At 37.1% G+C, this 18,650-nt stretch overlaps 1 protein-coding gene across 17 annotated transcripts in view; it reads right to left on the bottom strand.

Moving 5' to 3' along the window:
* CADPS2 (calcium dependent secretion activator 2) overlaps nt 1-18,650 on the bottom strand; it is a 357,764-nt gene that overhangs the window by 90,980 nt on the left and 248,134 nt on the right. For 10 of the 17 annotated variants that reach the window (XM_041002127.1, XM_041002128.1, XM_041002133.1 and 7 more), the window contains 4 exons: nt 11,573-11,674; nt 7,387-7,450; nt 4,334-4,457; nt 2,401-2,421 (listed from right to left, as the gene is read on the bottom strand). In XM_041002127.1, coding sequence (XP_040858061.1) covers nt 2,401-2,421; nt 4,334-4,457; nt 7,387-7,450; nt 11,573-11,674 — 311 coding nt within the window. The remainder of the gene's footprint in view (nt 1-2,400; nt 2,422-4,333; nt 4,458-7,386; nt 7,451-11,572; nt 11,675-18,650) is intronic. The other 7 variants (XM_041002131.1, XM_041002139.1, XM_041002142.1 and 4 more) reach the window with 1 other exon arrangement.

Raw genomic sequence — 18,650 nt, 5'->3', positions numbered from 1 at the left:
TGCTGATTCTTTCCCTCCCCCCACACAAGTGCTTGATTTTAATAGAAACAGTTGTCGCCGCTGCACAGTTTAGCAGTGGAATGGATGCCTAACAGGTGCGAGGCAGAGCTATCTGGTGGAAGCCAGGCATGTGAGCGAGAGAGCTCCTTCCTCTCCCCTCCTCTCTTAGAGGGTGACAGGGCGACTTTGCCCATGCTTTGTCAGGATGCACAATGACCCTTTCGTATTTCACAGGGGAAGGAGTGTGGCCTCTGTAGGCTAAGGATCAGAACACCTGAGTCTGGCCCCAGCTGGCACACTCATTTACTCTATGGCAGTGGGAAAGCCACTAATAACCTTGGACTTGTTGCAGACTTGGTTTAAAAACTGTTCGCAGAACAAGAATACCGTGGGGGCATAAGATGCTCTAAGAGGTTTTGAAAAAGTTTGTGAGAGAGCACAGGACTGTTCCTATTACCATGGGCTGTCATTCCAGAGCGCATCCAGCAGTTATAACATGTGTGCTCTTCTCCATTTCCATGGCTATGAGTGCTTTGCTCCTGTCAGTTGCTAGAGCCAGTTTTGAAAATGGTAATGGGAAAAAGAAGAAATGAGTGTTCAGTGGAAGATTTCCGCTAAAAACAACCAGAGCACCACCATCTATAATTCTATACATGAAGGGAAAGTTTGAAAGTGAGAAAACTCAAATAGAAAGGGTCTTAGTTTCTTTATTGCTCCACTGTTTGGGGATGGAACTAATTAACTTGCTGTCTTTCTCCAAAGCAACGAGAACCTCTCCTGTGTCACTAGAGACTGCCAGGTGCAGGGATAACAGCAGTGAGCAGGTCGGTAAGGACCCTGATTGCAAAGGGCTGAGACAGCAACCCCAAGCATAAGCAGATGAGCATGTAGTTAAATGAATTACAACCGTGGTCAATGAGACCAGAGGAAAGACAACAAGGCATTTAGAAATTCAGAAATCTAGAGAACAATTTCCTGAAAATCAGATTTCATGACATCTGTCTGCTCCTATGATTAACAACTTTCAAAGTTAATAACTTCATACTTATTTAATTGCATTTATATGTTTGACTCTCACACTATTTTACAAGTGTGGTAAAAGATGATGGTCTTCTGGTGATCACTTACAATAGGAGTGTCTATCTTTAAAACATAAATATATGATATTAATAAAGTCTCTGGTTTTTTGCTTTGCATTCATATAAAAATATTTCCTAATTTTACATAAATGGTTTATTTTTTATGGCAAATAATTAGCAATAATTCTGATAATAATCAAAGCGTTAGGAGGATTCTAGACAAAATGATCTGGCAAGCATCCTGAAAAGAACAGAGCAGCTCATTAATAACAAGACACCACACTGCCAACAGCCAAGAAACGGCAAGCTACGGCACAAAATGTCCTACAAACCACACATCTGACAAAGGGTTAACACCTGTATTATGCAAAGGACCCGGACAACTCAATGGCAAAACCAAGACAACCAATGGGCACTAGTAGCCAAGCTGACTTTTACTTTGTTTTTAAGATTTATTTTTAAAGGCACAGTGACAGAGAAAGAGCTTCATCTGCTGATTCACTTCCTGTTTACAGGCAACAGCTAGATCAGGGCTGGGTCAAAACCATGAGCCATGAACTCCACTGAGTTCTCTCCCATGGATGGCAGGATCTAAGTGCTTGGGCCCTTTTCCGTGCTTTCTCCGATGCATCAGCTGCAAGCTGGAAGCAGAGTATCTGCTTGACCTGGCAATCTCACAAACCAGTCTTGTGCGAAGTGGCTCAACCCACTGTGTCCCAGTACTAGCCACTATCGAATTCTTTAAAAAAGGACACATAAGGGCCCAGTGCAGTGGCATAGTGATTGAAGAGCTTGTCTTCTAAGCAGCGTGTCTGGATCTGGCTAGATCTTGCTTGCTCTCCTTCACTTTCCATTACTCTGCCTTTCAGATGAATACATGTTTTAAAAAAGACAATTACTTTTTGATGTCTCTTATATGAGAAACCTAAAAGAGTCACTCATAGAAGCAGAGAATAGAATGATTGCTAATGGGCAGGGAGAAAGAATGAGCTGCTGTTGGTCAAATTATGTACTGGGATCCAAGTACACAAGATGAGGAAATGTCAGAGAACTGTTGAGAACTGCCAATAGGATGGATCTGACATTAAGTGTCTATCACAAAAATAATAACGAGGGTGGGCAGGAATTTAGACACGCCAGACTGGTTGAAAGCATGGCTTATGGTGCTGCTTTCACAGCTGTATGCTGATCTCCAAGTCTTTCAAGCTGTATGCATTATGTGTATATAGCTTTTTGTATGTGAATCATACTACACGAATGGATTAAAAATCATGCCAGCACAACTGCGACAATGGCATACGCATGCATACACATCAATTACCTGCTTCCTTTTCTGCTGGGCCTAAAACGTAAGAAAAGAGAATTTAGGAGAAAACAGACTCTACTCACACCGCCCACAGAAAGTAAAAGGCTAATAAAAAAACAAATAAATAAAAGTAGCCCAGTTCCTACGCTTAGCTAAAATTTGATTTTTTGGTTGGTCTGGTCCTGAGAATAAAACAAAATCATTTTTTTTCTAAATATAAAAGAAGGAGTGAGAGAGACAGGAAAAATCCACTTAAGTTTTTCTTATGTTATGAGAAAGACTATTTTATTTTTCAATAACTGCTTCCTGCCAGTCCTACATCAGTAAATTGCTAATATTTCTTCTCTAGTATATTCTCACCCTGCGTCAGAGCCGGGTCACTCCAGAAAGGGAGAAGGCGAGAGAGATTCCCTGCTTACTATCCAACTGATTGGATTACAGATTTTACTCTTCACACATATTTTTATAAGTATAGATATTATTTATCCATATCAAAGTAGATCATATGACTAGAAAAATACAGAGGTAAACAGAAATATATTGTGTTTTCTTAGTGTTCTTGGCCATGTAAATGGTCAAATAATAAAAAAAAAAAACAGGAAAAGGACATACAGTCTTTTTTTTTCTAAATGGATTGTGACATTTGTATAAAACATTACATTTACTGAAGTTGTCCACAAACTTTGTCTTTGTCCAATTTCAAAAGATTTAACTTATATCAGTTTTTTTTCAGCCTGTGTTCAGAAAACTTCCAAAACATAAAAATCATTTGGATGAGTACTCCAAATGGAAAACCAATGTGTTTCTCGAGTACTTTCCCCAGATGATCTAACGTTCATTGCTTTCACGCTAACACAACATGATATCATAATTAATAATGTTAAACTGGTAACTAAGGAGCTTTCATGTTGTTATTCTTGTGATATAATATTGGTTGCTATAGTGATGGGATGGCTTTTTTGTTAATCACTCAGGAGGTTGGTTATCGCATGTTAGAAAAGCATGATCAGATTTGGAGAGAATAAAGGAGTAACATAACCAATTGTAATCACTATTTTTCATTGGGTGAATTTTGATAAAACCATTCTAATAAAAAATAACTCATAATTTACAATTCTTTAAATTAAATCACATATTAAAGCTACTAAAAATTCTTTTAAAGGATGATCTTTTTTATTTTCAGATACAGGTACTTTAGATGAACTACAAAGATGTCTTCTCCCTTAGTTAATGCTGTACGTGCTGTATAAGCTGGCTTTAGCACACTCTGAACAAAGAATTGGAGGCCCCGTTTGTTAGTTTTAATTATATTAAAGGATTGATGAATAAAAGTTGATGTTTGTGTCTGCCAAAAATTCCAATCTACTTATTTCTAAACATTTTAACTATCAGAAGTTAATGAATAAAACCTGAAGAAAGAGAAAAAATGCACAGTCCTCTCAAGAGAGCTAATCTTTTAAGGACATCAATATATTGCAAGCAATTAAAAGCTGCAAGAAGTTCTATCAGATTATTTCAGCACTCAAAATAATCAACAAGTTTCCTCCTTTCCTGAGTGTCATTGCAGAAAAATAAAGTGACATAATACTACGCTGTTACCGATCAAAGAATCCACAGCCCAGAGTTTAAATGTTAGACATACTTACAGTAATGTCAAAAAAATACAACCCATGAAAACACCTTTTGGTTTCTTGAAAACTCAGAGTAAGAACAAAGGCCAACTTAAGCATGAATCCTGGGTCTTTCATTCAAGCAGAATCCCAGGAGGCATATTAATGCAATGAATAGGAAAAAGCTCTTCAGTTCACCAGCTGAGATTTTAATGAGACATTTCCCTTTTACCACGGCACAGGATTGTTCAGGAAAGGAAGGGACTTTTCATAGAACATTCAGTTAATAGGCATTGTTGGCTCTCACTGCCACTTCGGCAACTGCTCACTGCACTGACCTTCTATTTTGGCATATTCTGTGAGCCTAGTGTAATTGATCAAGGCAGCTTTCTCGAGACACTTTCTGACCACTTTCTTCACTTCTTCTGCTGGTATGGGAGTGGCAATATCTTTCATTAAAACCTACCGAGAGAGGAGAGAAAGGGAGAGAGGGATGGTCATAGAGAAAGAAGACAGATGTTGCATAAAATAAATATTAAAAACCAATTGTACAAATTGCCCTTGCCCTAACACTGGAAGGGGCTGGAGGCCCTGGGTAAGACAGGGTAGTAATGAGTGGACACTTCCCAACTAGACACATAATCCTCCAGTCCTGCTCCTCCGGCCTCAGCCTCATTTATGCACATCCCAACCTCCCATTGGCCAGGCCACTATTCAGTGTGACTGTCACTTTTCCTCCAGGGACCCACAACACCATTAGAACAGCTGTGTCTGATCAGGATTACAGTTCACGGGACAAGCAATAAACTAAGTTTGTCTTACACATTCCGAATTTAAAAGCCTTAAGTCTTTTGAGCAATATATTTGAAAGCAGTAACAAAAATGCTAGTAAGTATAATTTTTGAAATCTAGAAATATGATACTCTACTTTCATTAATTAAATTTTAATAACTGTAATATGTGGAAAATACCAGAATGCATTATAGGAGAGTATATAAAAAGTGGGGGTGGGTGGGGGGGAAGAAGGGACTTCTGAGTGAAATGAGTGCTTAGGGAATAGCAAATCTTAAAATGCTTGAAAACTTTCCACAGTTTTGAAACTTTCCACAGATTAGCCTCTTTTGGTCCTTAAACTGCATTTTTCAAGTTTTCCTTAAAATATTTTTCCTAGTAACAAGAACAGAAAAATATAATTATATTTGGTATTCAAAATGTAATGCAATAAACATTTTTTATGAATAATTCTTAATTTAATTTAAAAATTTACTTTGAAACTTGTTTAATGATCAACTGCTCACATTAAGGTTTGATAAAACCATTAATCAAACTCTAACTTCCCATGTATTTTTTTCTTGGTTAGCTTACGGTAAAATTATGAAATACACTGCACAAGATTACTATAGAGAAAACAATGCTTTGTTAGTGTTCTGTTCCACAGCTTGGAAGAAATACTGAAGAACCAGAAAATATCTACTTCATGTCTTATAATTTGTCAGCTCAGTCATATTCAGCAAAAGGATATTACGATCTCTAATTCACTTGCTCATCCAAGCATTTTTGATCCCTGACAACATTTAAAAATTTTGTAGGGCAAGATTTCCTGTTTCGAAAACAGCAAAATAGATTATTTAAAAAATTCTTCTCTAATCAAACGCAATTATTCTCTGTAATATTCTGACACACAACTTGGAAAATCATTTGGCATTTACTAAAAATATGCAAGCATCAAATATGATTATTTTATACATGATTATTACTAAAGTACAAGTCTAAGATGATTTAATTCCTTATCAAATACTATAAAGCTTTTAGGCTTTCCATGGTATCAAACTTTAAATAACAGAAAAGAGCTGTTAAAAGGTGGTGTACATGTATGCCAAAGAGGTGAAAACAGCGCATAAATCAGGCCTTATTTGATATTTCCTGGGAGTTGGGCAATGATCTGGAGTGGGGATGGAGACTGTATCTTGTTTCCTGGCAAGAATGTAGATCAAGGGCTGGTAAATGCCAAATGGGGGATATTAACCCCTGTTTCATGGATCCTCTCATGTTTCTCCCCAAAGTATCAGGTATTCAACAGTCACATTTAGATTTTGCTTATTTTTTGTGAGTTTTAAGTCAAGAGATTAAAAAAATGAAGAAATGGTCCTTAACATTTGTTTCAATTCAGCAAAAGACATGATTAGTGACTGCAGCTGAAACAGAGGTTACTGTTCATTCTGCCACCTACCAATGATGGGCACAAGGGCATCTCTGCTATTACGACCTCTTCCCTGCTGGGGGCAGGTAGGAGGCTCTGCCATGGAAACCAGGATGCAGAGCCTGAACTAGGTTCTCACAATGATGCAGTTCAAAAAAAAAACAAACAATTTAATGATTTCATGTTAACTATGAATGGTATGAAATAAATACTTTGAAAGCCCTGGGTTATATGCAGCCTTTAATATGGCAAAAATTCTATACAACAATTACCATATTTCTATAATCAAATACACAATAATCAGGGTAAGAGAAGGACACACAGATGAAATCCGTCTACAATGCAACATCTTTTTTTATCCAATTGTTAGTTCTAGGCTTCATTTCCTAAGCACTGAAACAGAGATGTATTTGTGCTATATAATGCTTTTCCTTTTTATTTGTAATAAAGATGCTAATAAACAGTGTGATATTAAAAATTAATACAGCAGCAAATAGACAAGAATAAGTGCTTGAAGCAATACATTGGGAGTAAGAGAGTAAAATCAAGAGCTATAGAAATACTTTTTTTTTATATGGACGAGGGATTGACCATCATTAGCTGCAACTAATTTATGGATAAATATACACGTTTCCTTTTAACCTTAACAGCCACAAAAGATATGAACAGAGAACATATTCCCATTACAATGATTTTTTTCAGTATGGATTCACACATCTTGTTTGAATTTGAGTAGGGGAAATGAATTTCTATAACTTAAGCATTCATTTAAGGTAATACAAACTGGAATAATGCCAATAAATTCCAGGATGCATTGTGATAAAAGAAATGTTTGCGAATAGAAGACGACAAACTCCTATTATAGGCAAGAGGAATCTGAGAACAAATAGAATTGGGGTGTTAATAAATGACAACTGTGAAGCCTAAAAAGAAGGCACAACTGTGAGTATTTTTAATTTAAAAAGCAAACAATTCTCTCCTGTAAAACAGTGACTCCCAAAAGGATGCCATGATGTCAGGATAAACTGGGGTGGGGGGCTATGGGAAGACCTCAGCCAGAAGCTCATATACAGGAAGAGCTTCAATGTAACACAGGGAGGAAGTCACACCATGTGAGGGATGCCCAGTTCAATAACGAGCATACACAGCCACTACCAACACCAGCATTCACAAAAGAATGTTCGAACATACCCTTTCAAGCAATGAAAGTGTAGCTTTTAGAGCTCCCTCAGGTCGTCCAAAGGGAAAGCAGTATCTTCAAAAACAAAAGAAACAAACAAAAAGTCAAACATTCAGAACACAATAATGCTAAATAATTTTGTTTGTTACTTGTCATACTGGAGAACTATGAAAAGTTAACATAGAACCAACATGCGCAGGAAACTTTCACCGAATTATCCCTACCCTTATGATTTCAACACTTCAAATAGTGAAGATGTAAACTGGAAAAATGTCTAAAGATTGGATGATGCATGAACTCAAAGAATAAACAAAAAAGACCTCAGGGGTTGTAAATGAAGACACAATGAATATGCATTCTATAATAATTTCTGTTTCAGGATTGCTACTCAAACTCAGAGGAAATGAAGTTGTTTCTTTCATTTCTTTCTATAGGCACTGTGGAAAAGGAGGTCATAGGCAAAGCTTGCAGGACAAAAAAGGATCCACCCTCTGTTGACATGTGCCTGTCCGTCCCACTAACTCCTCAAGCTGCCCAAACAGCATGCATGTCTGTAGTTCTTCTATCAGTGGTCATTTGTCCCAAGAATTTTTATTCTCATAATTTCATACTAAAGAGTATGGGATAATCATAAATAACCATCAGAACAGTCTGAGTGAGTTGATCTTCTGGGAAGTTAGTTCACATGGTGGCAACAGGTGCACTATTCCTTCTTTCTTCAGGTTATCTTCCACTGAAGGAGTACTGAACAAGAAAAGATTTCTTCCTGCTAGAGGTCCCCTTGCCTTGCTGAACTCCCCTTTTCTCTATTTTTCAAGAAAAATTAATTATGGAATAATTCCTCCTCACATTGTAATCTGAACAGGTTTCCCCCAATTTTTTGCCTGCCTCCCTGTCTTCCTGCCTTCCCCTCCTCTTCTTCCTTCTGTCTAAAACAAAGCAGCAGCTGAGCTTTCACTAGGATTGAGTTTTGGTTTTATGCCACTTTATGGATGTTATATAGATGTGTTCACTCAAACTCTTCTTCTAATGCTACATTATTTTATTTACTGTCAAAAACCTTCTGCTTAATCCTGTGGCTCTATCACTCCTCTTCCCTCCCCTGCCTCACACATACACGTAGAAAAAAGCCACAACTAACTTCTTTTGATATAGGTTTCCCTGGGCTGTGACTTTTTTTTAAAGAGTATCAGCAAATTAGCAAAGTATCTTTAATCATTTTGGATACTATAAACCTTAATCCACATTTAAATAAAGCACAAATTGAGTTCTTGTAGTCTCCCATCCCCCTGCCTGATCTTTACAGAGAATCTGCATAATCCGCCTATTGTCTTTCCTATTGTTTATTTCCATTAACCTGTAGGGGACACACTTTATGAATGGCATGTCACTGATCCTCAGATTGCATTTAGCATCACTGGGCTCTGAGGGCCCACTGGGCATGTTCGGGATTAGCATTGGCTAAATGCCCACGAGGTGTAAGTAATTCAACACATTTACAGAGTCCAAGTAATTCTGAATCAATAAAGTATAGAAAATACAACATGGAAGCTTAATTAATTTCCACAAAACACATTTTGAAAGAAACAGATCATTTGATTATGTCTTTCAGGATAAATATTTTGGGTATTTTCCACTGTGACAGTTCTGTAACACCAAAGTGGGAAACATTCAATTGTTACATAAAATTCATCCAAATTTAATACCTAATCTGAGTAAATGGAAGTCAACCTTAGTTCCACTTTCATAAATTATTTATACAAACTAATGAATCTGCCTAGATTTATCATTAGACTCTTCCTCTTACTCACTGATGTTTTTAAAGAAAAGTTATATATACACATGCAGACATATACACACATACATATATGCATGGTATGAAGAAGAAAACTTATACTATAAGGCTTTTTAAAAAATGAAACAAAGGCTTTATGTCAGTTCCACTTGTCCCAAGTCATTTCCACCTGCTGAAAAAAAAATGTTACTAACTTCTAGTTGATTTACTTGGTAATTCATATCCCTATATTACACGAGTATTTACAGTTTCCAATTTTTCATTTTAGATAATATCCTATCAATTTTCCATTTTAAAAGAAAACCAGTGAGCTTTAATTTTGCATTTTTGAAAGACAGGCACTTAGTTCAGCAGGCAAGTTGTCTTTGAGGATGTCTGTAATCTGTATCAGAATGCTTGGTTTGAGTCCTAGCTTTACTTTTGATTCACCTGCCAGCTAATGAGCACCCAGAGAGAAACCAGGTGATGCAAATGATGGCTAAAGCACTTGGGTACCTTCCAATTGACTTGGAAGACACAAACTGAGTTCTGGCCTCCACCATCAATCTGACTGAACCCTGATTGTATGGGCAGTTGTGGAGTGAATCAGCATTTGGAAGATCTTTCTTCCCTGTCTTAGCCTTTCAAATAAAATGAAAGTAAATAATTTTAAAAATAAACAAAATTATTTATTTTTATTTTATTATTTATTTATTTATATTTATTTATTTTTTATTGGAAAGTCAAGTATAAAGAGAGGAGGAGAGACAGAGAGGAAGATCCTCCGTCCTCTGATTCACTCTCCAAGTGGCCGAAACAGCCAGAGCTGAGCCGATCCAAAGCCAGGAGCCTGGAGCCTCTTCCAGTTTTCCCACAAAGGTGCAGGAAGCCAAGGCTCTGGACCTTCCTCGACTGCTTTGCTGGGCCACAAGCAAGGAGCTGGATGGGAAGTGGGGCTGCTGGGACTTCAACTGGCGGATCCTGGTTCGTTCAGGCAAGGACTTTAGCCACTAGATTACTGTGCCAGGCCCAAAAATAGACCTTTAAAAGAGGTGTTACATGCAATAAAGTATACATATTTGGGTATAAACTTTGGTTAAGCTTGGCTACTTAGAAAATATTTTCATAATCTAGGCAATTATGATCTCTAAATACTTCCTCTCATCCTATACAACTATTCAGGTACCTCTGTCAAATGGATTAGTTTTTATGTCAAGAATTTTAAGTAAGAGAAATAATGGGACGTCCCATTTGGGTCTACCTTTTCTCACTTAGCACAACTTTCATATTTATTTTTACTACTGTATGTACCAGCAGTTCATTACTTTTTTTTTTATTGCTGAGTGGTATTCCAATTCAAGAATACCCAGTTATTCATTATTTGTTAATATTATTTGGCTTTTTTTCATAGTTTGGCTGTTACGAATAATGCTGATATGAAATCTTTGGGAGGACATACATTCTCAATTGTCCTAGCAGAATGGTTAGCTCCTATGTCAGGTGTTTACAGGTGTTTACATTCTTTAAGATTTATTTTTATTGGAAAGTCAGATTTACAGAGACAAGGAGAGACAGAAAGATCTTCCATCCAATGGTTTATTCCCAAAGTGGCCAAAAGAGCCACAGCTAAGCCAAGTAGCAGCAAATGCCTCTTTCTGGAACTTATCTTTGGTTTTAATTTTATTGTGCATACAAACTAAAATAACCCCAAACTCTGTTCCAGATGCAAAGAATTGGAAAAAAATTAAATCTGCCTTTCCAATAAAAATGAATAAATCCTAAAGGAAACGAAGAAAAAGCACCGAACCCTTCTCTTTTGTGGCTTTACTGCGTTTCTGCAGGAACACGAGCCACATAGGTTTAACCACTGAGTTCCTTTGGGTTAACATAACCAAGGAAATGAAATGCTATCAAGATATTCATGTTTCACTGTGAAAATGTATCTTTGTATTGCTAGCTTAATCTCTGAGGAAGCAGCTGTGCTTGGTTGGTGCTATGGGCTGTGTTTTCACAGAAGGTGCAAAAGGCTATATATCTTCTAACTACATTCCATAAGCAATGTGAAGAGTATAGAGAGGAAAAGAGGAACACCTCCACTGCGGGACCTAGTAAGGTCTTCTTGTCTGGTGCAGATAAGCAGCCACACTCACTGGAACTGAGCAACGGGCTGCCCAAGGATTAAAAGACAACAGGAGGCAGGAGGTGCAGTGGAGTAAAGGGGAATGGCTACACAGAAAGAGGGAAAACTGAATGGCAGGCTATGAAACACACTATAGATAGAAGAACATGGATTATATTGTGCAGGCAACGGGTGGCAAAGGGTGGAGAGGCACCCTTGAGCAGAAGAAAGATGATAAACTGCAACAGGGAATGAAAGCTAAAGAAGGAAAATAAATACTTGTACAAAAGGGTAGAAGATACACCTGAAATGGCTTATCTGATTTTCTAAAAGGGAAGACAGTCTCTCTTTTATCTCCTCAAATCTTTCTTTTTCTTCCATTGAAACAGTTCCAATTCCATCGGGCCTGAAGAAAAAAAAAAAGCAATTTATTTTCATACACTTTATACATGCACACATACATGTGTTATATCTTCACCTAAAATTTACATAATTCAGGGGAAATCAAATTGACCACAACACATATAACAGTGAACTTTTTCAGTGACAGAATGAATGGCTTTGCCTTTTGATCTGGAATGAATGGAATGGAGTCATTTTCTTTTAGACCATCTTCAAGGTAAAGGATTACAATAAATATTTTCCAGTTCTGCACCAAACAATGACTAGTCCTTGAGACTGGCAGTGGAAAGTATCTTATAGAGGTATTAAACATTTGAGCAATTAAATCTGTTGAATAGAAAAATTACTAAAGTAAAGCAAACTGAATGGAAGCCAAAATATCTTAACTACTTCTCTTCCAAATGAAAATTAACCTACCATGAAATTGGAGCTTTACTTTTAATTACTATTGAAAACATAGAAATTTGAGTTACAGTTAGAGGTTTATGACTATTTTTGTTTCCTTATGCATGCAAATAAATAAAAACAAATATTAGAATAACAACATACAGAGAAGAAAGACTAGCCATGTTTCATTTCAGGATTTTGTTTTATATATCTATGAAATCAATGTAAATTTTAAGATTATAAATAGCATCTGTGAAGGCTGCAAAGACATATTTTACTGAAATGAGAATACACAAAATGTATTCAACAACTCAGAATTTATTTGGTATTATTTTAACTCTGGTTGTACACTAACAATCTACAATGTTAAACAATTTGTAACTTTTGTCTGTTGACAGAGGAAAAACATTGATTTTTTATTCATTTCAAGGCGTATTCACCTATCAACAAAATGAGTAACATACTTGCTAATTAATTAACATCAATCACTTGATCCTTTTCATTTTCTTATTAAGGAGAACAAACTTCATGCATTTTAAAGGTACAATTCATCTGCGTTCTTATGTTTACTCTTCTATACGTTTTAATCACAAACATGCTTTTGTTGTTTGAATATACACATTTCAATTTCCATTTATAGTGATGGTAGAAATAACAAAGAAAACAAGCAGTTACAGTTTCTTTGCTAATATGATTTCTATTTGATGTGCCCACTGACTTTATAGATATGTGCAAGTGTGTATGCATGCAGACATGTTTGATGCTTGTTAACTAGTCAATTAGGATAAAAGCAATTAATTTTAAGTCCTACCTGCATCGTGCTGACATATGACCTTTTATTAATATAAATACACCATTTAATTACATGAATTTTATTCCAATGCAGAGCAAATAATTTGTTCCTTTAGAAACTAACATGTTTTTGGATTGTATGCTTTAAAAATATTAAATACGGCTTACAGTTACATTTCATTCCGAGATAGGGACATATTAATCATTCAATATCACATTTAGTATAATACATCAATCTCATTTATAATTTAAGAAACTTACCTGAGTCAATCCTTCACTAAGATAAAGACTGCTACACAAAGGAAAGAAATTCGGTTTTACTGAGTTAATTACTAAATCATGCTAAATATAATATTAGGTAATTTGGACCTTATTCACATATCCCTATTTGTTTTGAAGATCTATTTATTTATTTGAAAGCGTTTTCCAGGCCATCTGCAGGCAACTGAAGCAGAAGCAGGGTGGCAGAAACCAAAATTGGTGCTTAAGTGGGATGCCAGCACCAAAGCTCCCATGTCACAGAGCAGACCCCAACACTCCTATTTTAGGGTTCTGCACAAACGAATGCTACAGAGGGTGCTCATTATTACTTATGTGAAGCAGCATTCTAAGTTGTTGAGAAGGAACTGCACATGTGCTGCAGTTAAGTCTAAAGGGAACAGTCCCTTCTACAATAATGCTTCTGAGTCAATACTAGTACTGCACTATTTGTAAAGGTCTTGTAACTGCCATCATTAAAGCCAACATAAGGGAGAATAAGATGGCAGAAAAGGGTAAGGACACGTTTAAACAGATGTGCAAATATTAGCCAGTGTGAAGCAGAGAGGGCACATGCCAGGAAATAGAAAAGGACCGAACAGCAGAGGGGTACCTGGAGACTGACAGACACAGGAAAAGCAGTGGACACAATGGGATGGTGTTGCAGTGACTGATACCCCAGCGGCATTCAGCAAGTGGTCATCTGAACTCCACCAGCAGCCAGAACTCCACCAGAAACAAGGTGGGAAGGGACTTATACTGGGAGCTCATGAGGTGATCCCAAACAAAGAACTGCCCGTCCTGCTGGTCTGTTTGATTTGACCAGGAGCAGAGACAGAGCAGCAGGTCCAAACGGGCAGTGCAGGAACAGGGTGGATTTTTCAACCCAGTCCATCTCCTACAGCCGTATTCGGTGTCATTTTGTTTAAGGAGGCAAGGGCTATGGGGTAGGACAGTGCATGTGCTGAACTGGGAAATTAAGAGATAAACTTATTTTGTTGAAAAAATGTGGAAATTCATAGTTTTTATCATATTTTTTTCTATGAATATTTCAAAGAATTCTCATCTGACTTGTATAAGATAAACAGCTTAAAGCCACTAACACTGAAAACATAAGCCAGCCACTGAATCTATGGTTAACGATCTTGACAGACGAAGTACTAAAATATTGTATTCTATATAAATGGAAACAAATTTGCATAAATCTTGAGAACTAAGCCAACTATACTTTATGAATGCTTAAAGAAATTTTAAAAATTGAAGATTATGTAAGATCAACCTATACCTTACTGTCAGCTATGCCTCCCAAACATAGGTAGACTGTGACCACGCTCACTGCCTCTGCTGCGCCTCCAGCCCAGCCACTGTTGGCTTCCCTGAGCACTGTCATTTCCCTGGTCCTTCTCTTCTCATTCTTTCCTTGATGGAGTACTGGCCACACACTACTGTGAGCCTCTTCAATACAACTCACTTTGTAGCATTCCTTGGTTGTAACCCTATTATGATGAACATCAATGCACCGCAGAAGCCTTTAACATGGTCTGTAAGACTCGATATGAGCCTGGCTCCCATCCTCATCGCCCAGCTTCAACTACTTTGCTCTTCTCTTTTGTTCTTCCACTCCTGCCATTTAGTGTCCAACAAGAAGCATGGTCCAACAGTCAGAACTCTGCTCGTGTTGCCTCCTCTCCCTGGCAACTCTCCCCTAGGCACACACACTGCTTATTCACTATCCCCCTCTGGTTTGTACACAGGCACCTGATTCAGATGGAAGAGTTCTGGTTCAACCACTCTCTACAAAGGTTTATTATCCAAATTCCACAGGCCCCTTTGCATTTAATATGCTTGTACATGTGGTCCCCATCCAATGGGATGCATTTACTCATTTTCGTATTGTCTGCTTTCATGCTGTGTCCCTGTTGCCAGAATATAGCTCCCGTATAGCTGATGTTTAATGCATACATGTTGAGGGAATGAATGAATGATACAGAATATAAAAGTATCAGGTATATGAGAATATGACAAATCATAATAATTCTTTGTAAGATTTGTAAAATCATGTATTTACAATTGTTACACATTATGATTATCATTGTAATACTAATTATTACTAATAAGATAAAATTTGTTGGAAACATTTTTATAACAGTATAAAAATCAGAATTTCATGAAAAGCAGACAGAAAAAGGAGGTGCAACTAAATATTTTGGGAAGTCATATTTCAATATTTGTAAAGAGATCTCTACTAAAATTTCACAAATATTCATGTTTAGACAATGTTCAGTGGTTAGTTGTCACTTGAATTAGAGAAAATTAATTTTAAATCTCAAGAAATAATTTTTAACAGAAAATAGTTGTAAAAATATAATAATGTTATTGACATTGACAAAAGACAGTGGTAATATTGGTTATTCAGAAATTCCAACATAAAAACCATGCTCAATGGTTGTGGCTATTGGCTTCTGGGAAATAGCAGATAAGAATAACTTTCTGTAAAAGAAGACATATGCTGCATTTCAGAAAGATGTAAGACAGAAGTAAAAACTGGGTTGCAGAATCAAGCATCCAAGAAGAATAGAAACATCTGAGGTAATCTGAAAATTCTAATACAGGCTAATTTGATAACTCTTCTTTCCTTGTTCAAAGGATTTCCAGTTTGCATATTTTATAGCTCCCTTATTAGTTTAATAGAAAATATATTGAAGTCCTGTTAAAATGAATAAAAATCAATTGTGGTATGATTAATATTCCCTTTTGTGGAGTAATTCTGATTAAAGATGACTGCCAACAGTTTCCAAAATATTCAAGTAACACTTATCCTTTGAAATGCAGTAAGAAAATGGAGTAAACATTTAAAATCCTTTTAAGACAAAACAAATTACGTGACCATCTTGAAGATTCAAAGCATATTAAGAAAAAATATTTATGAAAATATTTCACATATATCAAGCTATATTAATTAAAATATTTCACAAAGAAATCTGCAACTTTGTTTAATCAGCACTTACCAAAATTAGTCATGGGATCGCCATACAATTGCGATTTAAAAGTCATTCATACTGATGACTATTTGTCCTAGTACATAGTGAAAATTGTAATGTTTTGTATGGTTATTTCCTTTATCAGCTAGACAGCTTCCAGGGAGGAAAAAGAGAAATGTGTTCTTGGCTTGCTTCTATCCATGTGTCTGCATATTGCCTGCTGCAGAATGCCGTGGAAACTAGGGGCTGAATGAATGTACCAGGGGTTAACATCATACACAACAGCCTCATTCAATGGGCTGGATGGATTTCTTTCAAACTCTTGCTCCGTTTCGCCTCACCAGATAAGTTTGCCTGTCTTGAAAGTTTGGTGGTTTATTATAAAAGGTTATTTTGCAAGCACTGAGTAGGCAGACAACGAAGTCCATGGTGTTTTTTGGGTTTCTTACAGACTGGCTTTCACCTGCCCCCTCCTAGGAGGATCCTATGACATCTTAGCTTCCTCCAGAGAGAGTGAGAAGGGGAGAGACACCTAGAGGGCATTTCTGAATTGTCGATTCTGTCTGCAGCACAGCAGGTAAAAGTCACTTTGCACTTCGTGTATTTCCCACCAATATCCATTTGTGAACAGAATGGAAAGGAGAGGAAGTCACAGCACGAGAATAAGAAATGATGGAAGATGATGAGGGAGAAAACAAGAATTCCTTCTTTTGTGTTTCCCAACCTGAGACACCTCCTATTGTTTCAATCAAAACGATCTATGTTTTGGATGGTCAAACATTCCACTATCAGTAACTTCTCACTTTGAAAATACTAAATATCTGGAAGAAGGAATTAACTATATTCCTGCATGCTCATTGTAATTCAATATACTTTCTATGGCAAAATATTTAGAATTGGAAGTTTTATTTTTTTCTTTTTAAAACTATTCCTTCTCTCATAATCCTATTTTTATTTGAAGTTTAAACTGCACTCTGATTTCTTTGGCAGTTTAACAAACAGCAGAAAATTCTACAAGGGAGGCAACAATCTAGCTTCAAGAAGACAAGGAATCTTGAGACTTAATTTTTCTCTATTCTAACAGTTTCATTCAAATTAACATCACTGTTGTTTACATTTCTACAACTCAAGATAAACCAAATACAAAAAGCAATTCAGAATAAAAATAGTTAAACCTGATTTAGAGTTTACTCTAGCAAAAATATTACCCTAAGTCTTTTCACAGAATATCACATATTATAATTAATTTCATAGACAATATGAGTTGAAGAAATTCATAAAACTAAGATAAAAGTAAAAAAAGTTCTATAAATGATCCAACTGTAAATAAGTGGTAATAGTGTAAATTAACATTCAATATCTCTACAAATCTATTTACAAAATGTGCATATTGACTTTTTTTCATATTGACTCTTAATTTGCTTAATAAGCTATAAACAAGTCTCCTTTCATTTAAATGTTAAAATATACCTTTGTAAAGTCTGCTATAATTCTTTAATGTAATACCTAATCTCATTTATTTTCACCCTTATCTGACTGTTTCTTTAGGATAAATTCTTATTATTTTTATTATTATTTTTATTGGAAAGGCAGATATACGGAGAGGAGAGACAGAGAGGAAGATCTTCCGTCCGATGATTCACTCCCCAAGTGAACGCAACGGCTGATGCTATGCCGACCCGAAGCCAGGAGCCTCCTCTGGGTCTCCCAGGCGGGTGCAGGGTCCCAAAGCTTTGGGCTGTCCTCAACTGCTTTCCCGGGCCACAGGCAGGGAGCTGGAAGGGAAGCGGGGCTGCCGGGATTAGAACTGGCGCCCATATGGGATCCCAGGCGTGCAAGGCGAGCACCTTAACCACTTGCGCCACCGCGCTGGGCCCAGGATAAATTCTTAAAAATACATTGTTGTATGCCTGGTGCAGTAGTCTAGTGGCTGAAGTCCTCGCCTTGTATGTACCAGAAAAGCAGAAGAGGATGGCCCAAAGCCTTGGGACCCTGCACCCATGTGGACTCTTGCCTTCGGATCAGCTCAGCTCCAGCCGTTGTGGCTACACACTTGGAGGGTTGCAAGCTTCCTCTGTAAGACCTGGGTAACAGATGACATGAAGCACCAACTCAATGCTCCTTCAGTCATTCTGCGGCAATGACATTTGTCTCTTCCATGCTGCTACACCCACGATACCCTCTGAATTCATCTGAGCACTGTCAGTCTTCCCAATCTTTACCAGCTTATTTAATGAACACATTGAATACAGAATGTCATCACTTAATTTTTTAAGATTTATTCATTTTTATTGGAAAGTCAGATTCTCAGAGAGAAGGAGAGACAGAGAGAAAGATCTCCCATCTGCTGATTCACTTCCCAACCAGCCGCAATGACAGGAGTTGAGCTATATGAAGCCAGGTGCCAGGAGCTTCTTCCAGGTCTCCCATGTGGGTGCAGCGTCCCAAGGCTTTGAGTTGTCCTCTACTGCTTTCCCAGGCTACAAGCAGGGAGTTGGAAGGGAGGTGGAGCAGTTGGGATATGAACCGGCACCTATATGGGATCCAGGCATGTGCAAGGCG

Source organism: Ochotona curzoniae, unplaced genomic scaffold, assembly GCF_017591425.1.
Source record: "Ochotona curzoniae isolate NIBS_2020 unplaced genomic scaffold, NIBS_Ocur_1.0 scaffold_2476, whole genome shotgun sequence".
Classification (NCBI taxonomy): Eukaryota; Metazoa; Chordata; class Mammalia; order Lagomorpha; family Ochotonidae; genus Ochotona; species Ochotona curzoniae.
The sequence above is the reverse complement of the archived record's forward strand: the minus strand, read 5'-3'. Positions and strand labels throughout refer to the sequence as shown.